Here is a 27975-nt window from a genome sequence, read left to right as displayed (position 1 = left end):
AGAAGTGGCTGAAGAAACACTTGAAATTCATGCTTTGGTCTAAACGTCATACCCAAATTAAAAGTGGTACAGCTCCCATATACTTTGACACTCAGGGGTGTGCCTGATATCATTGGAAAGGTGATTGATGTGGGTTTGTTTGTGTATTTGAGAAGTGTTGTATTTTGTAGTTTTTTGGCTTTTTTATTTGCACTTTTCAAATAGAAATAAAAAAACACACAGACATATTTGTAGAAAAGAATTCATATAAAATCCATTTTTGAGTCTTTTAGCTTCTGAATTTTTTTCTGTAGTAAGCTGAGACGTGGCTAATGCTGTGTTGTCTGTCACCTGTCAGATGTGTTTACAGCAGTGTATTTTAATAATTCTACAGATTTATAACTTGGACAGAAATAAAAAATCTCCATTCTAGCCTCTGTAACTCTGTGTCAGTAAGGCCTAGAATCACCCTGACACAACTTGAGTGTTTCCTTTCCAATGATATCAGGCACACCCCTAAGTGTCAAAGTATATGGGAGCTGTACCACTTTTAATTTGGGTATGACGTTTAGACCAAAAAGCATGGAATTTCAAGCATTTCTTCAGCCACTTCTGTCTACAACAGTCGAGAACAATTTTGCAATTATGTAAGCACATAATGTAATCTGAAAACTGCTGCCCTGATTAAAAAAAACAATGCAACTGATCTCTGCTGGTATTCTGTCTGGAATGGAAATTTCTAAGTGACCCCAAACTTTTGACCGGTAGTGTATATATGTATATATGTATGTGTATATATATATATGTATATATGTATGTGTATATATGTATGTGCCAGAGGTACTTTATTTTCTTTATTCATTGAAGCCTCTATGTCTACAGGCTTGTGGTGATGCGCAATGTGCTATAGGTGCCACAAAAATCTGTGTGGTACTGCCGTTTTGTTTTGTCATGGTTCATGTGTGCAATAAACATTACACTTCATTAGAAAAAAATGGTGGCAGAGAATCGTGAAATAAATTCTAAGCTAAAATATCGTGATTCATATTTTTCCCCGAATCGTGCAGGCCTAGTGCAATCATCGAAAAATATGAATACAAGCAAAACAGACTCTGTCAGTCACGTCACTGGTCTCACCGTGATGCGTTTCTAGAATAAAACATGAGGCACCATTTCTGCTAACGTTGGAAAGGAAATATGAAAAAAAAGACAGAGCAGTTTATCTCTGCTCCCAGTCCATGATAAGCTAAATTCCTGGCCCTATGTCTGTACTAGAGGGGAAACTGATATTCCCCCTCAACGCAGGAGGTTTTTAAAAAAAAAAAAAAATGTACCTTTAAGTTACTGATGATGGACACAAGAATGTTATACATGCAGTGTTTCCTGTTTGCCTCTCTTCAGGGAGTTACAGAGGGAGCTCATCATGTTAGCTTGTAGCTTCGGGAACAAACAGTGCCACCGTCAGGCGGTCGCCTACATCTCTGACTGGATCTCCAGCAACAAGAACAGGTACGAACACACAAACACACATATAGGCTACGCAATATACAGTCTGTGCAACTGACTGGCTTTATTATTTACCTTTGGGCCACTACAGGTGGGAATTTATATAAAATAATGCAGAAGACAACAAAAACATTTTTTGGGATTGGATTTCAAAGGTGTAAAAAAAACATGGACTCTTACTGTGTGCAAAGGGGTTAAAACCATGTTTACTTTATGACCTTGTCAGCCTTCGTTAAGTTGAATGCAATGCTGCGTTTAAATTGAGAATACCGACTTTAGAACAAATAAAAGTGCAGAATATGTTGGCCGGCTGTATTTCCACCACCTGACCCCCTAATTGCCCTCCATGTGTGCGGATGCGGGTTGAATAATGTAAGTGCTTCTACCACATGTAATGTATTATTCCAGATTTGTGTCTCAAAATGTGAAGTGGAGTAAACGTGTGATACCCAGTGTTCCCATGCAACATGCTTTCAATTAGAGACAACCCCCCCCCCCCTTCCACATCGATCCATTTGTTTGATTCCCCTTTTCATTATTGTCCTCTCTGTCTGCCTTATAAGGTTTTCTCTTTCATGTGTTGCTGGCTCGTTCCGCTGCCTCTAGGACCTTAACGAAATCTGCTAAATTAGATTTCAAACAGCAAATTAAATAGAAACAGATGCTGGTGTTCTGTATGGGACAGCAGGGAGCTGACAATAAGAGGGGGGTGCTTACATTAAAGCTAAAACACTAAATTAACACAGTTTCACACTCCATCTGGCAGATTTTATGAATTCTCAGAAAAGGAGCAGGCCATGTCCTCGCTAATGTCAGATTCGTGTTTACGTGTCGTTTAGTGAAAAGTTCAGCACAGCCACAACTAAATATTTCACAACCTTTATGCCTTTTACACCAACTGTTTTTCAGTCCTCTCGCTTTCAAAGTTAAGTTGTTGTTGACAGAGCGAGGGAGCTTTTCGCATTGCAACCATATGGCAGAATTTTTGTTTTTTTTGGAAAAGCTCCAATTTTCCGTCCTAAGTGTGGTCTTTTCAAATTTGAAAAGCAATTTGGAAACACTCCATTTTCCGTGCCAGATAAATCAACATTCATAAAGGGCTAATCTCTCCAGGGGTGATTTTTATTTTTTTTTATATTTCATGCTCTATTCAGTGACGTTAATCCCATTTGGAGAGCACATGTATGTGCATTTCCTCCCCGTGTGTCCGAGTATTAACTAAAGACTGCTTTTTGTCAGAACGCTACGATAATTAAAGTCCGGAGGAAGCTCATCTGACCTGGCTTCATGATAACCTGAATTAGAAGACATGAAACTGAACGTCACTGTATTAAGCACTTGTGTAATTCTCTGAATAGTACAGTCGTTCTGTGCTTCTGCAGCAATGTGTGTGAAACTACAGTTACAGCCCCCGAGAACAGTGACACCAAAAGAGTGATACGAGTCAAACAGCAGACCTGCGTCACACCTGCGTCTTCTGCAGGAAAAGGGTGTCACGAACCACCTGCTGTAATCTGACTCCTGCCCAGAACAATGAGTGTAATTATTTCAGAGCACAGCTAATATTTTAGTGCCTACATCCCTCTGGAATAGTAACCATGTCCCACTGGGGTTTTATTGTAAATGAAGCGTCCAAATGGATCAAATAAAAGAGCCCTTTTTGAAATGTATCTTAATGTAACCGCAGCTATTGATGGATTACCTGGTAGGGGGTCCTGGGACAGCAATGAACTGCATTAACCCCCCCCCCAATTCCTTACATAACGTTTCTTTTAGTAATTATTCGGTTTTTGTCATGACAAGTTCCAGCTGGGCTGCTGCATTCTGATATAGAGGCAAGAGGGAGTTGCAGTAGTCTGAACAGTAAATGAGTTCAGAACAACTATTAACACTTCCGATTGCTGATCTGGTTGAACAATTCTTTCCTTGTATAACCCGGCCTTTAGACTGAATTGAAGAACTCAGGTCCAAGGTCAGGTCTTGGTAACTAAGAACCAGTTGACACACAGTTAGCCTGGTGGCCTGGAGATTCCCCGGTTGGATGTGGCCTTATTACGGTGCTACTAAATGACATAAATCCACACCACTTGTGTAGTCTCAGTGAAAAGATGCACTTCCATTTCTGCAAATGTCTCATGTCAACCCTGTCGCTTAAAATTCTCAATTATGTTTCGAGAGAAATGTATTTTCCAGCGACAGCCGCACATTTTAAATGTGTGGTTAACGTTGAGAATTGACACAAAACTACTTGGTTAGGTTTAGAGTAAAAGATTGTTGTATGTGTTAAAATAAGCTTGTTACATAACTAAAGTTACGTAAGTTAAGTACGTGACGTAGGTTAAGTACTGTACTTTAGTCAACGTTTGTTTGATAAACAGAACCCAAATGCAGACAGACGCAGAGCCAGAAGTGTGAGTTTAACAGGTTTTATTCAAAGTACTCAAGTGTCAAGTCCAGGTTTTCGGGACAGTAGGCCGGCTAGTGGCGGGGTCCGGTGGTGGTGGTTCTGGTTCGGTGTATGGCAGGAGTGGAACGGTAGCAGGAGTCCGGTTCCAATGGCAGCTGGAGACACAAGAAGAGGAATCAGGACAGTCAAACATACACGTAGACTTAAACAGATATAGGCAACGGTTTGTCTGGAGCGAGACTAACTGTGGCAGTCTTTTCTATGGTCTGACGCAGAGTGAAGGAATGACCGGCTATATGAAGCAGAGGTTGATTGTGGTAGATGAGAGGCAGCTGGAACCCTGACTCCCGCACACCAGACTCTACTCCTGCAATTAGGACGGACAGAGGGAGGGAGAGAGGAGAGACAGAGAAGCTACCTAGGGGCAGCGGGCCTAAAAACATTGACTTTTGATTTTACACGGGACCAAACAGCGGTCTCCTGGATGAAAGTCCCATGTTTTATGACCCACCCATCCACTCCGACCTCCTCCCTATGTGGACTTTTCGCAGACTTTGATTACACAAACGGGGTCAAAATACGTTTCTCTTGAAATGTAATTAAGAATCCAGTTTTCGCTGTATTGGAACATCATTTTTGTTGGTGGTCATGTGACTCTAACGTGCATCCATTCGATTGCTTTTAAGCTCCACGACTAATTTTTTTCTGTTGCATGTGTGGGGAATCTCAATCTCCATAGACAGCCAATCAAATCCCTCAAATATGTTATAACCCCCCCGTTTCTCTGAGCATATACAGCTACTGTGGACTCTTTAGGGAGCCTACTTTAAATCTTCTGTGTACTTTTTTGATGGTAGCCTGTCTTGTGAAAGAAGTTTGGCTTTCAGCTTCTCAAGGGCTGAGAGGACAGCTGCTTCTGAGGTCTGAGTCGGTGAGGATTGAAAGTATCCAGTAGGCCCTTCGCGCATCATGTCTGCCGGGGATTTGTGGAAACATTGTGCACTGTGGTCACAGAACCAGCACAGCAGTACTCTTCAGTCAGGCATTAAGCACCTGACAGAGCTCATGTTCCTCTGTCCACTACTTTAAATGTTTTATTACTCCGGAGAAGTGATTTTCAAAATTCAGAGTGACATTTAGACTGCAGAGTCAGACAGACAGACAGACAGAGCAGACAGAGCAGATGGTGGAGGGACATGTTTACTGTCAGGATGGGAGTTTGATGCAAAGGAAGAATTGAGTGGGAGGGAGAGATATTTCAGGGGAAAGACAGAGCTTTAGGATATAAAACATCCTCTACAGACTGTTAAAAGACACACACACACACACACACACACACACACACACACACACACACACACACACACACACACACACACAGTCTGTGTGTTAGTTAAGGGGATCAGAGCCATCTGGAGGTTCCCAGAGACTGCGCCCCTCCATTCTGCGGAGAAAATAACTCCACATTATTACTGTTATTTTTTTATTAGAAATAGCAGCAACAACTGTAGAGGTGTATGTGATAAAATAGTACTAGAAGCAGTACTAGCTGTAGACTCAGAAGTACTTAATGTTTTAGATGATAAATAACCTGGTAGCAGCTCAGACGTCATGGTATCTGGTCAAACACTCATATTCCTAAAAACACACGCACTTGTGTTTGGCAGATGTCATCTGAGAAGGACTTTAATGCGTGTGTGTGTGTGTGTGTGTGTGTGTGTGTGTGTGTGTGTGTGTGTGTGTGTGTGTGTGTGTGTGTGTGTGTGTGTGTGTGTGTGTGTGTGTGTGTGTGTGTGTGTGTGTGTGTGTGTGTGTGTGTGAGAGCTTGCTCTTAAGTGGAGCATCTCTAAAATTATTTCCCAGGTCAGTGAATGATGTAATTGTCCCTGCATCACTCACTCTGCACTTGCTCTGAATACACACACACACACACACACACACACACACACACACACACACACACATATATATATATATATATATATATATATATATATATATATATATATATAAAAAACTCACACATGCACACACATGTTGTTCAGTATATAATTGTATGCTGCCAGCTGAGCTCACTGTATTGTGATGAACATTTTTAGTTTTGGTTTACTGACAATTTAGGTCAAGTACACACACACACTTCTTCTCTCCTTATCAGCTCACACACACACACACACACACACACACACACATTCAGTGGAATCATAGTGTGAAGGAAATGTTCACCTTTTTGCTTTACTGATGATTCAGGCCAGTGACCAGCTGGGGCATGGAGTGTGTGTGTATTTTTACACCCAACAGCAGAAACCGTATTTACCTGCAGTAACTCCACTTCAGTGAGTGTGCACCCGTCTTGTGCAACATCGTTGAGGCTCCACCTTGACGTGCTGTAGATTGTCTTCCTATCGTTCAGCCTCCACCTCAAGCTCTGCCTCCTTCCCCCCAACAGGAAAACTGAGGGACAGTTTGTGTAACCAGACCTCAATCCACATTTTGCCTGACTGACTCAAGTTGCTCTAAACTGCAAACTCCATCTGAACAAGGATCAACACGTTCAGTTCTCTATCATAACATGTAGATGTAGATGAAAAGGTTTTGTAGTTTTACTTTTGTAGTTCTCGTCTCACATTGTGGGAGATATTGTCGCCGTCACAAATTCGTGGCATCTCCGACTCTGAATCATAACTGACATGAATTAAACACGGCTGCTTGAAAAATAACATGACATCAACGTGGCACAAGCCCAGCCGCCGGCTGGTCACCCACAAGGTCCCCTCTGAAGTCAAAGCCCCTCGTCTGGGATCCGTTTGCCAAGCAAGCTCAGAGTTGGTAGCCTGACAAGCCAGACCCACATCCAGATGTTGGGTCTGGGAACTCACCATTGACAGGGCTCAATCCGAGGGGCGGGATAAATGGTTGTCTTTCAAATTCCCTCTGCACGCTATAGGATAACGCTACAACCAATCAGAGCAACGAAGAAGGTAGCGAAGCTAGTTGATAGATAAACTTTTGCCGTATCCGGTCGGCAAAACTCCGAACACATTTTCCTTTTTTAAGAATGATTTCTGTGCCGTTCTTTGTTCTTTTCTCAAAGAAAAGCTGAACTCCAAGTCTTCCAGCTAGCTAGCTGTCTTGCTAGAAGGCTCATATCTCAGTACAGCATCATCTGTATTAGAGACAAGAGTTTAAAGTGAATAAAATAGCTTTGCCAGCCTACTTACTGGAGTTCCACAACTACACATATCCTATACAAGTACATTTTTGTATGTATTATTTGTGTCCCCTTTTATAATTGCTTTTAAGAAATTTAAATAAAGTCCACAGGGGGAGTGAAGGGGTGTTTTAATGGAAACCGTATTTCTCACTTAGCATCCAGAGAGTCCTGCTTAATCCTGCGTCTTATCAGGGTTTTTAGCTTCATAAGCTTTCCTGGTCCACTGTCCGGCAGATCCTGTCGCTGTTGCTGCACATAAGTCAAATCAAACACTTATCAGCAACCCTAAAATGTGACACACACTCGCTGTAGCGGAGATGTGGCCCATTGTGTCGGTCTGACCGCTAGATTTTTCTTTTGTTTTTCTTTTTAGGATTCCTCCCAACATCAGAGACATCGTTTACTGCACTGGGGTCAGTCTGATGGACGAGGACGTGTGGGAGTTCATCTGGATGAAGTTTCACTCCACCAACGCCATTTCAGAGAAGAAGATCCTGCTGGAGGCGCTGACCTGCTCGGACAACACCTTCCTCCTCAACAGGTACGAAAGGAACACACACAGCTGTTTCCAGATGGTTGAACGCTGCAATGAAAAAACAAAAAAGATGTCTGTATTTTTCAACCCGTTCACACTCCCAACTCATAAAATACTGACGCTTGGTCAGTGGCTTTCAGCATCATTTACCGACGCAAAAATCACCCTTCAGCGTCAGTATGTAACGCACCGGGCAGAGCAGCAGCTCGACCGCGGTGCTGTATGAAGACGTAGTATTAAGTAGGGATGCACCGAATCCAGGATTTGGCTTCGGATTCGGACGAATATTGAGCTTTTTGATGGGGTCCGGGACCGGGACCCGAACCCTACGCTGGTCGCCGTAATGACTGCGGCGTTGATTACGGGAAGGTGTTTACGTAGGTGGAGCGTTCAATGCAGTAGACTGTGAAAAAGTGAAAATGGAACCTTGGGAGCAGAAAAAGTGTTGTTTGGCAGAGCTTTCAGTCAAAAGAAGGCCATTCAAGTCCAGCTACATGTTCAATTCTTGAACATTTTCAATTTGCAATGCCGGTTTGTCTCGTGCTGGCAAGGACCCTAAACAATACACATCGCCGCTGTTAAAACATTTGCATATGAAAGAATACGAGTTGTGCAACGTTATTTACTTCATTAATGTGTTTACTGTGTTAATGGACTGAGGATGGGAGTAGCATTTGGTATGCGGTTTTGGATTTGCCAGAATCTTTTTTTTTTTTTTTTTTTTTAGATTTTTTTTTTTGGGGCTTTTCCCTTTTATTAGACAGTGACAGCGAATAGATTCAGTATTCGGCCGAACCCCTAAAATCTGTATTCGGTGCATCCCTAGTAGAGAGACAATGGTAGCGAGCAGCATGAAAGACCAAAAAATCAGAGTAAGGAGGTTGGTTGGGGGGGTGGATGGGTTAAACAACACAGGACATTCACCCAGCAGACCGGGGTTCTTGTCCCGTTCTTGTCTCGTGTGTCACTGAAACGTACATTTTGTAAGCCCACCCACCATCGTTTCCTAAACCTATCTCGTTCTTGTGCCACATGTCAGTTAAACGTACGTCCAGACCCAGAGCGTCAAAAAGTGACGCCAAGAGTCCCGACCCAGAGCGTCTAATTATAGCGTCAACAGGCTTGACTAAAGGAGACTATTCAGTAACAAACGGCCAAGGCACCTGACCAAGTGTCGCTTTTTGGCACGCTGGGAGTGAGAATGTGTTGGTATTTTCCAAAGGAAGTATAAGACAGGTTAGTTCACTCCCCTCTGATCATTGATGACCAAGCAGTGGAGAGAGTGTCCTGTTTTAAATTTGTTGGCACCACCATATGTCAGTCCCTGAAGTGGGAGGTCAACACCAACCTCATTATAAGCAAAGCCCACCAGAGGCTTCACTTTCTGCGCCAGCTCAGGAAGTTTGGTGTAGCTGGGGATGCAGTGCTCCAATTTTACAGAGCCACAGTGGAAAGCGTGCTATTCTTCTCCATCGCTGTCTGCTATGGTAACTCCACCTCGTCAGAGAGGAAGCACTTGGAGAAGGTGGTGCACACCGCATCCAAAATTATAGGACATGCCATCCCATCTGTAGCCTCTATCTACGCCACGCAGACCAGCCATGAAGTGCAGAAAGTGCTAGACGACCCCTCCCACCCTGCCAGGTCCCTCTTCCAACTACTGCCCTCTGGAAAGAGAGTTCAATGTCTCAGGGGCAAAACATCCCGCTTTTGTAACAGTACTTAATACACCATTAGGCTCCTTAATGCTCAGGCACCTTGCAGAGTAAACCTGTACTAAATGCACCTTATTCAAATGCACTTCATAGACTGCACAAGACACTTCATGGAAAGTTGCAATAGCACAAATTCTTTACAGGTTTTTACTGGTTTGAATGAATGTCTATGTGATTGTCTTTTATGTACTGTATGTTCCTGTGTATGTATTGCCTTTTTCTTAACCTGATTGGCACCAAGACAAATTCCAATCAAGTGTGTTGACATGGCAATAAAGTATTGAACTTGAACTTGAAAATGTGTAAGATGTATTTTCAGCCACTTTCAGACTTTTTTCTTTTTTTTTATGTGGGTAAAACCATGTTAACAAAATATTGATCATACCAGAGTAGTTTAACATACTTTAAAATGTGTCTGGAGTGGGACTTTAAAAGCTCCATTAATCACCATTATTGCTTGTAGTCGAAAAAACTTTCCCTGGGTTCGCTTGAACTGCAGTTGCAAGAAAAAACTAATTTGATCAATATCCATACTTTGTATCCTACGTGTAATCGTAGACAAACAGCCGCCTACCTTGTTACATGGAGGATTCAGTAGTCACCCTCTAACCTTTTTATACCCAATGTTCCACTTTCTTCACCTGCTGTCTAACTGCCCGTGTGTACAGTGGCTTGTTTAGTTGAAAACAGCTGCCTGCTGCTGGAAACAAGATGAATGTGAGCTGTGAGACTGAACCAAAACGGTAAAGGTGCAGGCAACAATAAGTTGATAGACACTAAGGCTATGTTTAGATGGAAACGAGCTGAAGACAAAACGCAAAAGTGGCGTTGCGTTATCACTTTTTATTCCGTGTTTACACAAGCGTTTTGGGGGCGAAATCTGCGTGCATACAGTGACGCAAAAGTGTGTGAAAATGTAGTATGCACACCAGGCGTCTAAGTCGTAGCGTGAAGCACTGCCACACAACACCACCAAGTCTGCGCGCCTGCGTGGAACCTTCCTTCCACTTCTCTCCCTAGTAGCGCGAAACCAAAACGTGGCGAGGCGAACAACAAAAGCTGACAACTTTGTCTGGACAGACGAGGAGGTGGCACAACAGGGCGTGGACTGGGAGTCCTGCCAGTCAAAATATATAGACATATGGACCAAATTTCTTCAGCAGTATCCTGTACCTAGAGGGACGTCATATCCACACGAGAAAGACACTATCTGTAAAAGTTAGATATCACGTCAAAATGAATGGCAGTCAATGGAATGCTAACGGGAGGAGATGGCTTGTTAGCAACAAAATGGCCCTATAGGAGCTATGCGTTCTGGGGAGAGGCTTACCCCCTTTGTTCCCTCCTCCTCATCCCGTCCCCTCCCCCTCCCTTCCGCGCACTAACCCCCCAACCCCCACCCCCAAATCCTTCTTGTCGGTTATTGGCTGGAACACTGTTTATGTTTCATGTTGCAGGTTGGCACAATTTTTGTTGCCGTTTGTGGAGCCTGGGCTGTCTACAGAGACCGCGTTTCTTTTACAGTGTGTTCAGGGGACAGGCAGCTCGCGGATAGTGAGGAGATGTTTGCTGTATGTGACGAAACATATTGTAGCCTAAAAAATGCGTGACATCGCTTAGAGCACCTTTAAGTACATTAAGCTGATTCATACTTTTACTTTAGTAAAGTTTTGAATGCAGACTTTTACTTGTAGTGAAATATTTTCAGTGTGGTATTAGTACTTTTACTGTAGTAAAGGATCTGAATATAATATAATCCACCTCTGATGATAATAACAATACTTTGGCGAAAACATGACGATTTCTTTTTTTTTAACTGCAGCAAGTTTTAGTTGGATTTCATGGCGCACTGAAAAAGAAACAGACTGTAAATGGAGTGAAATGTGCAGTGAAAATTTGCCTAAGGCCATACATCTACGTAAATCTGCCTGTGTGTGTGTGTGTGTGTGTGTGTGTGTGTGTGTGTGTGTTTGTGCGTGCGTGTTTATAAGGACCTAACTGCCGCTACCTGTTGTTGAGAAAAATAGCAAGGATGAATCTCACACACGCTCAAAACTGTACAGCGAGACAGATCGCTGTGTGTGTGTGTGTGTGTGTGTGTGTGTGTGTGTGTGTGTGTGTGTGTGTGTGTGTGTGTGTGTGTGTGTCAGGTATTGATTTTTTTCAGCCACAGTAAATTGTTCTGCGATCAGAGAGGTAGTACTGCATGTTCAGATAGCAGCTAACACACACACACAAACAAATATACACACACACACATAAAATAGAAATAAAACCACACCACAGAAACACACTGATTGGTCACACAGGAAATGGTTTCAGCACAGAGGGATTGTGGGAAGAGAGAGAAAATTGATTTGGTGGTTTAATGAAAAAACAGCAGCTACACACACACACAGTAATACAGAGAAATGGAAACAAAGTATTGGAGGATGAAGGTAACCTCTGAACACAATGTTGGATCAGTAAACATCCATTTTATTATGAAACTCTGTTCTGTCTCTTTGTCTTGGTCAGTCACATCTTAAAAAAAAAAGCACTTTAGAAACTTAATGTGTTTACACGTCAGGATTCTGCAGCCATGCTCTTTGTGCGATCACCCGGTTTCTGTAAATCCTCTAAATCTATAACAATCTGGGAGAAATCCGATTACTGTAGCTCATGTAGGTCAAGTGTCTCCATTTCAGAGGAGTAATTCCTAGTCCCACGCTGCAGCAGGGCTCTTAAGGCGTAACTCTCGCCAAAACGCATCCTAGGGTATTTTTGTGAATGTACGTGAGTCAAACTTTAGTTTAAAAGCATATTTAGGACCGAATCGCCACTTTTAAGATTCACCATATTCTCGTTTTTGGGTCAAATGGCCTTTTGAATGGGAGAGCTAGGGGCACTCTCATGCTAGTCTCAAAATAGCTATTTTCGAAATACTAAGAAGGCTCAACACAACATGAAACTTTGCTTCAAGTATCACCAGGAACTCTACACCTTAACTCAAGCACACAACATTCTTTGTGTACACAGATTTACTAAAACGTTTTTGCTCACCGCAGCTGTTTCCGGCCACTACCACCTCGGCAGTCAAAAAGAGTCGATATCTGAATGCGAATGAACCGACTCCATATGATGCTCCTTTTTCAACTACAAGGTCAAAATTGTTTTTCAATAACGACAAAACGACTTATCCGTGCATTTATATGGAAATTCGTTGCATTCGGAGATCGATTGTTTTTGACTGATAAAAAGGCTGCGGCCGGAAACAACACCTGCGTTGAGCTGCTCAAAACCTTTCTTTCTAGTAAATCTGTGTACACAAAGAATGTTGTCAATGCTTGAGTTAAGGTGTAGAGTTCCTGGTGATACTTGAAGCAAAGTTTCATGTTGTGTCGAGCCTTCTTAGTATTTCGAAAATAGCTATTTTGAGACTAGCATGAGAGTGCCCCTAGTTCTCCCATTCAAAAGGCCATTTGACCCAAAAACGAGAATACGTGAACCTTAAAAGGGGCGATTCGGTTCTAAATATGCTTTTAAAGTAAAGTTTGACTCACGTACATTCACAAAAATACCCTAGGATGCGTTTTGGCGAGAGTTACGCTTTAACAGCAAAACAAAAACTACAAAATCTCAATTCCTTATGTATATGCTATTTTGAGACCAAAAAATAAGTTCTATTTTTGGCTGAATTTTGATAACTGCATAGTTTTTTTGTCACAAGGAATGTCATTTTTGCCCCTTAAAAAAGGCAAAAAAAGCCATTTTAAGGGTTTAATATCTTCACATATAAGTACTAGAGCTATGAAATTAGGTAGGGGCACGGACAAAATGGTGTGCAACAGATCCAAATGATTAAAAGAAACGAACAGATCTACCATTTTTCAATACTGGCCCTTGACAATTGGTAAAAGTGCAGAATGGATGGTTTTGGCGCCCCAGGCAGTACGTTTCCATACTTCCGGCAAAACATTTGATTGATGTCATACCTAATTTAACATAAACAGAATCCGGTATATGACAAGTATGACAAGCTAAGGTTGCAATTTGCTTTTCTGAGACTCAACGTTTGTGTGATAACGGGTCTATGTGTGTGGAAATTCCTTCCATGTTTTCTTCCAGGGCTATTAAAGAAAAAAAATTTTTTACAGTTAATGGCTGCACAGTCGGACTTTTGTTTTTCAAGACCACAACAGCCACAACCTTTGACCTGGATTGATCCTAATTACAATGGTTACTGAGCTTGGCTGTGTCTCTGTGTCTCCCAGGTTACTGAACCTGTCTTTAACCTCTGACCTGGTCCCAGAGCAGGACGTGATCGACGTCATCATCCACGTGGGCAGAAACCCGCAGGGTCGAAACCTTGGCTGGAAATACTTCAGAGAAAAGTGGGACATACTCAACGCACGGTGAGTCAGTCAGTCCATGTATGAGTTATTTGTACATGTTGTACTGTTATTAGTGTTGTACTGTAAAGCAGTGGTTTCCAAAGTGGGGTCCGGGGACCCCCAGGGGTCCTTGAATGAGTTCCACAGGGTCCCCAGCACAAAGGAGGAATCATTTATTTCACTGTAACTACATCCATAATTGACACAATGAAAGAATGTATGACTATTTGGGTCATGGGTTTCATACACTTTCTGTAATAAAAGATCTAAAAGCAAAAATCCTATCAGAAGGGGGGGCCCCTGGGACGAAGTCTTATCAAATGGGGGATCTGCGATCTAACTTGCTTCAGTTTATGGGTCCTTGACGAGAAAAAGTTTGGGAACCACTGCTGTAAAGAAACAAAATACTTGTAATACTAACTGTCTCGCTGTCTCTGTTCAGTTATGGTGAAGCGTTGTTCATGAATTCGAAGCTCATCGGTGGAGTCACAGAGTTCCTGAACACTGAGAAAGAACTCAATGAGGTAAATACACAAACACACACACATTAGTGAAGTAATATTTACAGGTAAATGTGGTCCAATTTCCACCCTCTGACCACTTGTCTCCCCTTAGCTCTTAGCCAGCTTCACAGATACAAAGGTAATATAAGGGAAGGCATTCAGGAAGCATTTCCACTCATCAATCTACACTCAGTACCCCATAATGACAAAGCAAAAAGAGGATAGTATTTTTTTTGTGCCGATTAATTCAAAAGAAAAACTGAAATATCACATTGACATAAGTGTCCAGACCCTCGGGTGCCTCTCATTTCTCTTGATCATCTTTGAGATGCTTCGACACTTCCATTGGAGTCCACCTGTGGTGAATCCAACTGATTGGACGTGATTTGAAAAAGGCACACACCTCTCTATACAAAGGTCTCACAGGAACTGCCTGCAAAGCTCAGAGACAGGATAGTGTCAAGACTACAAAAACCTGTCAGCTGCATTGAAGGTTCCCAAGAGCTCAGTGGCTTCCATGATTCTTAAATTGAAGAAGTTTGGAACAACTTGGCACCCAGCAAAAACTGAGCAATCGGGGGAGAAGGGCCTTAGTAAGACCCTGTTTACACTTGCTTTTAAAATGTGTCTTGTGCAATTAGATAACAAGTGGACAACGCTAAATACAAGTCCAAACGATATATATATATATATATATATATATATATATATATATATATATATATATATATATATATATATATATACACATATACAGACCACCTCATCAAGCAGGTCTCTGTACGCTTGTTTGGTTCCGCTTTAAGTGCGCACCCGAGTGCGATTGCTGTCCGATTTTTCACCTGCCCAAACGAACTCTAGTGCGATTCAACCGAACTAAACGAGGCACATGTGAAAGTGCCCTTAGAGGCTGAGAAGTCAACTGCAGGGCCTCATGTCCTTCAGATGGATCGTGGCATTAATGTGTTCTCCAGAAAAAAACCTAGTAATCAGAGAATTCAAAATCTGTTGATGATTATTTGAAGAGAATACAGCAGCAATGACAACAGTTACTGTATTAGTTACAAATATTTATTTATATTTTAGTGGTTTTCATGAAACTCCCAAAATGCTCTACCAGAAGAGGAAAGTAGAAATTAAATGAAACTGAAGGAGAAGTGACCTTCTAAGTACTCACATGTTCAACAAACATTGTTTGTTGTGGGTGTTTCTGAACACAAATCTGTCTCTTCATTTTATTTTTTTGTGTTGAAACCTTTTCGTTTGAGTTCTCTTCAATTCCTGTTGGTATGGTAACAACAAGCAGCCTCAGCGTGGGATTTATAGTCTCTGAACAGAATCTCCACATATTAAAATGGGACCCCTGAATACAAAAACTGCCTGAATGAAGAGAATAATGTACCTTTTTATTTATATTTTCCTGAAAAGGATTTTTTTTTTTTTTTTTGGGAAGCAAATGTGAAAAATGTGTCTTTTAGAAAGTCACAGAGGGAAGGAGGGGTAGAAGAAATTAAATGAAAATGTAGATAGAAGAGAAGAGGGCAGGAAGAGAAAGAGGAAAAGATAGAGGAGTGGAAAGTAAAGGAGAGCAATGGAGTTAACAATATGAACTGTATTAAAGTGAGTTGAAGGGATGGATTTTCTTCTGCGCTCCAGTGAATCTGTCAAACTTTGAACAATTTAAGTTTCCTCTTCAGTCCTTAACTTTGAAAATCACATTCATTCCCCATTTTCAACAGTTCAGAGTTTCTCTTTCCACAACAGAAGTTTCTCTTTAATATTTTACCCTTCATGCTGGAAACTTTCCATGTAATTACCGTACATTCAAACTGTTTGACTTTCATACCTCGACTTTCATGCTGGACATTTTACCTCTCATTATGTTGTTTGATTAATATCACATTTTCTTCCTGTAATGTTTGTAAAACCATAATGTAAAAGTATTTAGTTTGTGACCAGTTGGCTGACTGGCAATTTGGTAAATCCAACACTTTTAGAGCTAGAGTAGGATATCCTATATGGCCAAAAGTATGTGGACACTTTTCTTTCGAGTTGTGAAGTGGGAGGGCTGGTTGTTACTTGACTCTGAAACATGGGACTCTAATCTAATAACCCTATAGATTGTCAGTTTAATTATTTCGTCTTGTTTCTGTAAAATCACGTTTTGTCTGTCATTTTGGCACGGCAGATGGGTCTAAATACTACAGTACCCATGAGCCTCTGCCGGCATTATTATGGAGAAGAGGCCAGTCAAAATGCATGAATTAGAACGGTAGCAAATTCAAAATGCTTCTCATTACAGTGGAGAACAAAACAGGGCGCCAGAATTGCTGAATTCACCCCCAGTTGAAGCAGAATTTAAAAGGGAATTGATTTAAGCTGCAGGTTAATTTCACTTTTCTGTAAAACACCGCTATCTTTAACAGACTTCTCTGTGACCGCTCAGTGAATAGATGTTTCTTACTAAAATGAACCTTGGGAGTTGTAGTTAAAGTCTATGTTTTTATGAACACAGGCTTGTTGATTCAGTGGCAATGCACTACTAAGGTTGTTTGTTCATTTTCATCTTACTTTGTGGCTGGAATGCAACCTTTAGGACAAAACAAACATTTTTAGCTACAGTAACAAAGACTACCAATACCTAAATCATCAGTTTGTTGTTGCTTAATTTAAACACTATTACTGTATATTGTGGGCTGTAAGGACCTTTTTAGCCTCCTGGGTGCTGCAATATTCCTGTCTTTTCACAGAGGTGTTTCTAATATTCTAATATATCTTTTCTATCATCTTTCCTTCCTTCCTTCCTTTCTTTCTTCCTTCCTCATATCTTGTCTTACCATTTCTACTTTTCCTTGTCTGCTCAACTTCCCTTCTTCCCTACATTATTTCTCTGTCTTCCTCTCTTTTTCCTGTCTTTTCTCTCCTTAGTTAAAGGAGTTCATCCAGTCCAGTGGCGTGGGCGCGGGGCCTGCACTGGCGCGGGCGCTGGAGATCGTCGAGGGCAACGTGCGCTGGCACCGCCTCCACCGGCGACAGTTCTACCAGTGGCTGCGAAAGCCTCCGAGCCCCGCGCTCGGCTAACGCTACACCGGCTGGCTAGAGTGAAGCGACTGCAAACTGACTGCTAACTTAATGCTAATGCACTGCTAGCTTACAGATTCAGTCAGATAGAATGAAAAAAAGTATTGAATGATGAGAGAGACTGACTTAACTGGTTATTCAGCTGATTTCGCTACTCCTTTTGCACTGAAAGAGATTTGTTGCAAACATTTTATTTCAGATGGTTTATTTCTTCAAAGCTGCTAGTTAGCCATCACTGATTCAGTAATTGCTAGCTAGTAACTAGCGTCAGAACTATCCAATGACTAAATCGCCCCCAAAGACTGACGATGGACACAGAGAGAAGAATCTGCTGTCAGATGAACAATAGTCAACTACAAGATCTTCTGAATTTAACTTGAAACAGATGATTTGACCAACAGCTGAACAAACTTTGAACATTACCAATGAAACATTTCAGTAGTTGTACAACAAAATATAAAACTTGTGAAATGCCCATACACAAAGAACTTTATCTGCAAAACATTTAGTTGCTATAAATTACAATTACGATTGGAAAATTCGTATAATTTCAATTACATGAGTTGGCATGGTTGCTTATTGCCTAAATATAAACAAAACTATGTTTTCAGGCAGTTTTTGTGTAAACTACAAAATAACCAACTCAATTCATCATTAAAATATAATTAAAATATTGTGGAACATACATGATATACTAGGGTTTGAAGTACTATACGGCAATGTGTTGTGTTTAGGGCTGGGTATCGTTACTTTTTAAGCTATCAACCCAAATAAGTAGTATTGAATCTTCTCCAGTCAAACGTTACCGGAATATAATCTTTTTTTGTACCCAGATCTAGAAAAAAATTACTTTGTATGATCTTGCTTGCAGCCAATCACCGTAAGCGCTCTTTGATTGAATGGGACGTGTGATCGGCCCACTACCGCAGCAGCTACAACCCATACAGGCTGTGGTGTGGGGAAGTCGAGCGCGGTATATTCCACAGTTTTGGCCGTTTAGTGCAGAAATTTGTCCATTCACATGATGGGTATTGGAAGTACTCTATTGGAATTCGTATCACTTTAAGGGTATTGGTACTGGTGTAGTAGTTTTTTAAACTATACCCAGCCCTAGTTGTTATGTGCCCTCTCAATAAAATAGATGTTTGGTCAGGTAACACAGATTTTAGACACTGCCTCATCACCATCACTTCTGCCTCACAGCTTCTTATGTCCAGGCTACAAGTCTGAAAATCAGAACCAGAACAGTCATGTCATGAAATCTGCCAAAGCAGACTAGGGAAAACATCCAGACAAAAATGTCTCATTCTTAAAGAAACAAGCACCATCTCTAGCAAGATGAAATTCATATCTGTACTTTTCTGCATTTTGATTAGCTGGCTAAAGATAAGGCTTGTGTTTTCAGCCCCTCTTGGCTCCAATCCAAATTCCTCACTAACCGGATAACCAGAACAGTTTGAATCCGACCTTCCTGCATTCGCTACATTAAACCATCTGACATTAAGAGGCAGATGAACCAGAAGTCAGCTGCATGTCGGTCATTGAACAGAGATGTAATTAACACAACATGGACTCGGTGTCCTCTGATCACAGCACTCAGAGGACTCATTCAAACTCATTAAATCTCTACAACATTCAAGCCTCTTCAGCTTGAATTTAAAGAGCAGCTTTGTTTTTATTCAAGATCTAAAAATCCAGCAGTTTGGAAAATATCAGCGGGTTTGGGACGCTTTGTTGGGGCCTAGCTTTAGAAATATAATTTGAATATAAAAAGCTTATAACCTCAAAATGTTGCTCTAAACCACAGAGAACACTGTATGGGGAGGCAGATGTGGTGTTTTGGTCTGTTTTGTGTTTGAACCAGGAGAGCTGGAAAACCTTGTAAAAGCCTTAAAGTGAAAAACAATTATCAAGGCCTTAGGCATAATAGCACACATCCCATTATGCCTAAGGCAAAATGGGATGTAACAAATGTGCAATGGAAACTTAATCCGATATTATATAAAAATGCTAGAGCTAAACTTTGAAAACAGTTACCTGTCTGTTGAGAAACAAAATCGCGAGTATATTCGATAAATTACAAAGCGTAAGCCACATTATTTAGGACATCATGCTTTGTTCTTCCTCAATTTAAAACCCTAAACGTTGCTGTATCACTCCCTTGTTTGCCCATTTTATTTTTAAGTTTCTCAGTAAATTAAGATTGCAGAAAAGAATCAAACATCATTTTGGGTTTCATGTCAGATGGGTAATGTACGCATCATCAACAGGTCGTTGACATAAGCAAAGCTTTGAATTATGGAATTTTCATTCTCTGAACACTGCAATTCTAAATGTTAAGTGTGCAAATGTATGACCCTACAAAGTACATATTTTATGAAAGTAAACAAATGTTAGTGAACGATTTTGACACAGCTCACGTTAAAATAGTTTTCCCAAACTTCACCCACTTGAAATCTGTCAGTGAACTCGCCTATTTAGTGACCTTGTAAAAGCTGACAGTAACTCCTAAGAGGGACTGATTGAATAAAGGAACTGACAGATGGGTGAGAATGTGCATAGAATCTTTCTTTGTGGGAAACTGAAAGGAGTCAGGGGACTATGAAAGTGACAGTTATTATGACAACCTTTCTGACTGACTGCAACCTTGGGAGATTAAAACTCTGACCAAATAAAAACAGATCTCATTGGTTTCACAAAGCACAAAACCATATAGTTGTTGGACAGGAAGTCATGACAACAAACACTTAGATATTTTTTTGCCAATTAATAGTTAGCATTCAATCAATCCCCCCCCCCAGGTGGACGAATAAATGAGTGGACTAAAAATGGAGGATGGCAAAATTGGGGAAAAGAAAATGGCAGACAAGGAAATTAAGACTATCTGGTTTATGTTGAGTGTCTTTATATGTAGACGATGTGGCATTTTTCAAGACTGTTCATATGGTGGCTAGTCATCGGTGGACGCTTACAGCTTGTGTGACAGATTTGACATAGTGACGGGTTTAAAAAAATAACAGATTCTGCAGCATGATGGATTTTGTTGCTTGGTGGAATTCACAGTGTAAAGTCTTACAAGTCAGCAGTGCTGTAAATTTCAGAGTGATTGATTCATGAAATTCATAGCCTGACGGACCTTTCAAGGCTTTGAATGCGAAGGATTCTTCAATGGACAACATTATTTGCTAACACTTTACTTGAAGGTATCGACATAATCATGACATGACACTGTCATGAACGTGTCATAAACATTATAAACAGTCACAAACGTTTATGACTTCTGTCATTAAGTGTCGGTTTTTGTCATGACAAGTTGACATTGTTTGGGTTGTCTTGATTATGACAACTTGACATTAATCAAAGTGAGATTACCAGAAGTTGTCTTGGTCATGACAAGTTGACATTACGTTTGTTTGGGATATCTTTGTAATGACAACTTGACATTAACCAGGATGACATTACCAGAAGATGTAATTGTCATGACAACTTGACATTAAATTTATTTGTGTGTCCTTATTAAGACATCTTGACATTAAACAGGATGACATTATGTCAAGTTGTCATGACAAAGACATCCTCTGGTAATGTCATCCTGGTTAATGTCAAGTTGTCATTACAAAGACATCCCAAACAAATGTAATGTCAACTTCCAAGTATAGTGTACAAATCCTGTGATAAGAAGTATACTATGGATTTATGGTGAGATGGAAATGATAGCTGCTGCAGTGCGATAGATTTTAAGGTGCGACAGACATTACATTGAAAAGATTTAATGCCATACTGACTGATAACTCCACAGTTTGACAGATTTGACAGGATCATAAAGTCCTCAGTACGACCAATCTTTCCGTGCGACAGAAAATACAACATACCTGATTCCGTAACAGTGCAACAGAAAGTGGGACGAATTCTGCAGATCAACCAATGTTCTAGCAGCATGGATTGCAGTATAATTTGGCTCTGCAGTGCTACAGATTCTACGGCATAAGAGTCGGATTTTACAGCACCGATGGATTTTACAGCACAATGGATTTTACAGCACGATGGATTTTACAGGCTGTGGTCTGCTTTGGACTGGACGTTAGACTGATCTCTGGAGTCTGGAGTCTTGGAAACAATGAGCTGGACCCAAAAAGCGCTGAATAAATACACCTGTATTCATTTTTTTCGGGGGGCCCATCCCCAAAGTCCAGATAAATCTTTGGAGACATGACTTTTGAGAATTTTGGAAAAGGATTTAAAATAAAAAAAATCTTAATTAACTTTTGAAAAGTCTGGTGCGTTGAACCTTCGTCCTGTTGAACTGACTATTTGAAGTTATTCCTCTTCTGTTAGAGCCAGCTTTGATGTTAATAATTGAGCCATATATGAATTAATGGGTCTGCCTGCTTCTATACAGTGTGTCCAGTGATGTGTGTGTGTGTGTGTGTGTGTGTGTGTGTGCGCGTGTGTGATGAGGATGAAGGTAACAGCAGCAGTGGTGGCTATAATGTCTGCCGTGCCAGTCATGATGATTGAAATTATGATAATTAAAATTATGATTATAATCCGGACTGAGGATGATGGTCGATGATCTAATGATGACAGTCGAGTCAGTGATAATTGTTGATGTGAAAAAGCTAATTAGTATTATTATAATTAATATGCTAATTATTTAGTGCATTTTGAACCTTTGTTGTCCTGTCAGGGAAATTTGGTTTACAAAAATGAAGCACACATGTATAATAAACACTGTAAAACATACAAATATGATATTCAAAATTTAAATGTGATTTAAAGATGTTGAAGGAGATAAAGAATGTGTTCATGATGATTATGATCATAATGATAACGTTGACGAGTTGGGACCAAAATGTGACGCAAACAGGAAGTCGCAGAGACTAGTTTAATCCTATTTCCTGTTTGCACTGCTGTGGTATCCTGGGTTTCTGATTGGACAATATTAAAATGGTAAACCTTGTGTGTGATTCAGTCTGTTTCATTCCAGTACTTTCCAAATTAAGGGGCAAGTAATGAGAAGGCCTCCTAGTCATTTTCTTGCCTGTCGTTGTAGCCAAATGCAAACAAATCTTTGTGATCTTTGGCCCTACATATCTTTTTGTGATGGTGCCTCTAATCTTTGCATTCATTTAAATGCACATGTACAAAGATGGAGAACTTGTTTTCATACAAGCTCATACATTCCAATCAAATTGCTTTGTGATCTTGTCTTATAAGCTCCGATTTGTTTACTGTCCCCTGCCGGTGCTCACCCTGCCAGCTGCTGGAGACAACTACACAACCCTTCAGAGGCTGAGAGGAAAAGCAGTGCGTCTGATAATTCAACAAAAATCATTTTTTTCTTTTTTAAATAATAGAAAAGTAACTTTAAAATTCACTTTGATGCTATTTCTGACTGCACAAAGGGATGACTAATTCATGGAAGTTGGTGCAAGTGTACTCTCCCGTAACGGTTAATTATTAATTTGTTGTGTCGTAGTAAAGTTGGTAATAGTAGTTTTCTAGGTGTCTGACACTTTGTCATCAGTGCTGTTGATTGTCATCAGTTGCCATGGAAACAAACAGTCAGGTGGCCCACTTTTCAAAAATATATCACAAATAACTGCTGCTTAAAGGGATATTTTACCGCTGGTAAGATGAATATGTATTAATGTAGTAGAAATGTGAATTTATTTTAGAAGTTGGTGCCTTCTAGACCAAGAAAAGCCAGAAAATGTATTTCATGTGGATGAAAGTCAACAACTCCCAGAATGCACTTGCTTCACTTCCCTACGAGTCCACTCCCAAGCCACGCCTACCGGTTACAGACAGACAGTGAGGCAGTCAAGTCAAATGTGTTTTATTGTCATTTCAACTATGTACACAAAATGTTTTACCGTGGCTCAAGTGGTGTTGAACATTTAAAATATATAAAAACGTCATTATATAAAAACGACATACTAAAGAGGCTACATTTAGTGCACACACATTATAGGCTCCGTAAAGTCCAGCTAACGCGTTGGTAGCATTAGCACTTGGTGGGCTGTAAACACTGAGTATAAACACTGCCGTGAATTTGCGTGGAATGTAGAATGGTCGGCATTTAACAGTCACAAACTCCCCCAGCAGTTAGCAGTAGTTGGATAAAAGCACCCCATTTCTGCACCAGTCTGTGTTAACACAGCCCACCTTCACGAGTCTTACCCGACAGAGCAGCATCTGCTCGGGAAGGCTAGCAGGCCTGGTAGCTGGATAGTCCGGTACACTGTTGTTCAGCCATGTTTCCACAAAAACAAAAACACAGCAGTCTCTGAACTCGTGTTGGGAGTTGCGTTGAAGTTGGATGTAGTCCAGTCTGTTGTCTAATTAGCGGACACTTACAAGCAGGATGGATGGGACAGGTGGCCAGCTAGCATTAGCGTTCCACCTAGCTCGAACTCCTGCCCTCATTCCGTGTTTCCACTTTCTCTCACATAGCTTTCGATGTCCTCTTACCCGGCTAGTGGCATCAAGCGACACCACAAGCTGAGGTGCTGGTGTCCGTAGCAGGCGAAGCTTGCGTGTCGAGTATTCCGTCTGTAATAAAGTTTCCTGCATATTCTCCGATCTGTACCAATGTATCCCGGTGGTACACATGTGCGGTAGTTTAAATGCATATAATAGCAAATTTGCTGCTGAAAAGAGAGAGCCTGTTAGCTAAGGTTCAAGATGGCGGACACTCGACTCGCATCGTGTAGTGACAGTCCAACCCCCTATGGGCGGGTTGAAAACAAGCGGAACTAGCTGGCTGTAGTCCATAGCCTCTGGGCAGAAATACCTCGGATGACGCTAAATTACCATTTTTGCATCATCAGAGGCTTTTTTCCAGACCCACAATACAGAGAAATCTAGTCTCAGTGGGACATGAGGGAGGGAAGCAAGGCCATTCGAAAATACTACCGGGTTTCTACTGACAAAAAGCCAAGTCAATGAATAAAATCAATAAAAAGGTTAATGCTAATCTGTGAAGTATCCCAAGGAGGAAGAAGAAAGAGCAGAGTGTAAGGTGCAGGATTCAAACTAGCAACCTCCAGAGGGAGGGAGGGGTGTGTGTGTGTGTGTGTCTCACATCCCTCAGTGATGAATGACTCCTCTCTTTTCCCCACGGCATCATGGGAAATCACACTCCGTGGATACACACTGAGAGTTTGCACTCTGTGTGTGGAGATTAATGGGACTCAAACAGATTGTGACAGAGAGAGAAATGAGCCAAACAGATGATACAGGAAGAGAGGAAGAACAGTACTTTGTTGTTTTATGAATGGAAAAGAGTCAGTCTGCCAGTTTACCCCAAAACCAAATTGATTAAATCTGTTTGTGTTCGCAAAATGGTGACTTTATAACCAAGAAAAGGAGCTGTGTGTGGAGGTGAAAAAAAAGGAAGAGTAAGAAAGGAAGAATAAAAGGGAGCAACGATAGGGAAAGGAAGGTAACAGAAAAGGGGATTCAAGGAAGGAAATAAGTTGGCGTTTTGTTTAACCTCTTAGGGCGCAAGTGTCTTTGCTAGTTTAAGACCGACGCAGTTGTTAATTTAGTCGTTTAAATAGCAAATGCACCTGCGCCCGTTTGTGCGCCCATGGGCGTGCTGGTCTTACAGGGAGGTGTGTTCAGGTGAATTCTTGGCGTATTGCTATCTTGAGGCAGCGGAAAGTGATGGTGCCATTGACCAACTAAAAACCTGGTCTAAAGTCAATAACAGCGCATTAGTAAAATGCGCCTAGGCTTATGCACAGCGCGCGCACGCTATCCTTGTTACACACACAGGGAGATGCAGCAGCAAACAAACGTGCAGAAGATTTAAAAATAAAAATATTACAATGTGATATAGTATTACGATGTGATCTACTCGCACGCTTTCACTTCACGCTTGAGCAGATCAGTTTCTTCTCCTGAAAATCTCTCTTTCCGGCTTAGCAAATCATCATAATAGCAATGCGCCAAGGTCCAAACCATAGCCAGTATATATAAACTGGACCAACAGATTCCATTGCTCTGGACAGAGACCAGTCAAGGATATTAGAAGCACTTTTCCGACGTAGATGTAAATGTGATGTGATCAACCTGTCTGAAAGTTGGAAGTCTTCTGGTAGCTGTGCCAAGACAAATCTCAATCATTCCCAATCTTGCAGAGACGGAGAGTGTAGGTATATGTAAGGAGATAACATAGGCACAGGCTAATTATTACTAACTAAAATGCTAGTTAATATTAGTAATTAAACCTAAACAGCTAATGTAAGTCGAAACTGCCTGCAAGCTTCCCCTGTACTTTACGGTAATTCCTCTACTGTGTGACACAATTGTTAGCCTATTTTTATAAAAACGTCTGCTACGGAGCCATAACGTGAGGTACAAGGTAATGGAGCCTTTTATACATTGTCGTGTTTCTTTAGAAATAAACAATGGACAAATAAAGTCTTTAAACGCTTCAGATGTAAAGTTATTCGCTGTCAAAGTGACGTCAAAATGAATGGGAGTCAATGGGATGCTAACGGGAGGTGATGGCTTTGTAGCATCCAAATGGCGCCATAGGAGGTTTGAGTTCTGAAGCGAAGCTTACCCCCGAGGTCCAAACGCGCCTGGCTTTTAAAGGGAATGGGAGATGATCTCTGATTGGTTGATTGCATGTTACGCCCAAAACACACCTATGAATTAATGAAGACACTAAGTACAACCCTTTAGAACCAGGCGCCTGGCGCACGGACCCTTTTTTCCCGCCGTTAAACTAGCAAAAGTGGATTTGTACACGCCCTAAATGCAGCTGTGCCAGAGGTACCAAAACATGAAAGGATGTATGGAAGGAGGGCAGGGGAAAGGGAAAGACAAGAAGGTAAAGAAACAGGAGAGAAGAATTGAGGAAACAGAAATGAGAGATGGATGGAAGAAGGTCAGAGAAAAGTGCAGGAGGGAAGGTAACAAAATGAGAAAGGAAGCAAAGGGAGAAGGGGTGATGGAGGAGGCGGGGGAAAGAAGAAAACGAAAAGGAAGGCAAAGAAAAAAAGACAGGTAAATGTGATGAAAGAGAGAATGCAAAAGAAAAGGAAGGAAGGAAAATACAAGGAAAAAGAGGGGAATTAAGAGGGTGGTAGCACAAATCAAGAGGAGGGATAGAATGCTGGAAAGACAGAAATGAGAAGAAAGAAGGGAAGAGGAGGGAGAGCAAAGGGAGGAGGTCAAGAAGGAAATAAGCAGGGAGGGAGAGAAGAGACAGAATAACAGCTGCAGTGTGTAGGCTGTTATTATTCTAAATGTCTTCTGTCTGTTCAGAGGAATCCCATTTTAGATAACACACACACACAGAACACTGTAATTCATTTTCTGATAAGTATAATCCAGGGTTACCATGGTAACAGCTTTTACAAGTTACACCAGAAACACTAAAATAATAAAAAAGTGCTCCACATTACATTACTGAGCCGTTTCAAACTGTGAATTAATCATTATACGCTTCGCTCTGCGTTATTGAATCACGTTGGACTTCAACATTTGAAGCTCGTACGAACGTTCACTCTGTCAGAGAGCAGCGGAGTCAACTCTGCATGAGCTCATTAACGAGGTCGCAGTTTGGACAACTGTAGCGTAAAGAAAAGCTGAAAAGACACAATGATGTTGTGTTACAAGACAAGAGATCATTATTGTTGGAATTCCCCAAATAATTTCAGCATGAAAACAAGGATGTTGTGGTGCAAAACTGTCTGGTTTTGTCCCGGAAAAGTGAGCCAGGGAGTCACATTTTCAGCAAAGGAAAAGAAGGATGGGGGTTAAGGAAATGATAGGGGGAAGGGAGTCGGCATCAAAAAACAATGAATGCATAGTAAAGATTATTTGCAAGTGAAAACACGTCAAAGCATTTACATTAATGTCTGTATTAATAATGTTTGAGGAGACAACGTGCAAATCACCTGACGGGGAAAAACCGATGTATTCCCTTCATCTTTTTAGTCTGTCACAACTGCTTGCACTCTTTCAAGTCTTCGTGACATATGAAATAATCATAGCCTGTTATACACTAAAAGGTATTAGTAAGTTCATAGTATGTGAGGATCTTAAAATATCTAAGGTTAAAAACATCATACATTCAGTACTACTAGATAAAATTCATATAATTGTATATAATGAAATAAATAGTTCAAATCCATCACTCGTACAAAGGGTAAACTTGTAAGAGTAATGTTTAAACGTTATGTTGATTACTTTATTTTGTGGTGCCTACTTAAAGGGTAAAAGGGGAGGTGATGGCGCAGTGGATTTGACACATGCCTTTGGTGTGGGAGACCCTGGTTCAAATCCCACTGAGATACATCAACAAATGTGTCCCTGAGCAAGACACTTGACCCTTAGTTACTCCTGAGGCGTGCAACCTCTGATATATATAGCAATTGTAAGTCGCTTTGGATAAAAGCATCAGCTAAATGACATGTAATCTGTGATCTTAATCTATGAGCCTGAGATCGATTGCTTTGGTCTCCACCCAAGTTCCCGGGCAAATCGCAGTCTTTTCCTCATTATACTAAAGTTCTCAGTGAGGAAAACGTAACCGTATCACTCTCGGGATTATTTCTCCCCTTTTTCAGGGGTGTAACATCTTCACTGTGTTGCTGTGTCTGAATGGTCTACATGTCTGCATGTTCTTCGGTATCCAGCCTG

General features: G+C 41.0%; 1 protein-coding gene across 4 annotated transcripts in view; it reads left to right on the top strand.

Moving 5' to 3' along the window:
• Window positions 1-27975, top strand: part of LOC114550090 (thyrotropin-releasing hormone-degrading ectoenzyme) — a 229183-nt gene that overhangs the window by 177724 nt on the left and 23484 nt on the right. For 3 of the 4 annotated variants that reach the window (XM_028570598.1, XM_028570597.1, XM_028570595.1), the window contains 4 exons: window positions 1381-1488; window positions 7480-7647; window positions 13610-13750; window positions 14172-14253. In XM_028570598.1, the coding sequence (XP_028426399.1) occupies window positions 1381-1488; window positions 7480-7647; window positions 13610-13750; window positions 14172-14253 (499 nt within the window). Of the gene's footprint in view, window positions 1-1380; window positions 1489-7479; window positions 7648-13609; window positions 13751-14171; window positions 14254-17160; window positions 20558-27975 lie in introns of those variants that run through there. The other variant, XM_028570596.1, reaches the window with a different exon arrangement.

Source organism: Perca flavescens, chromosome 23 (genome assembly GCF_004354835.1).
Source record: "Perca flavescens isolate YP-PL-M2 chromosome 23, PFLA_1.0, whole genome shotgun sequence".
NCBI classification, from domain to species: domain Eukaryota; kingdom Metazoa; phylum Chordata; class Actinopteri; order Perciformes; family Percidae; genus Perca; species Perca flavescens.
Note: the sequence above shows the minus strand (reverse complement) of the source record. Positions and strands in the feature narration are given on the sequence as shown.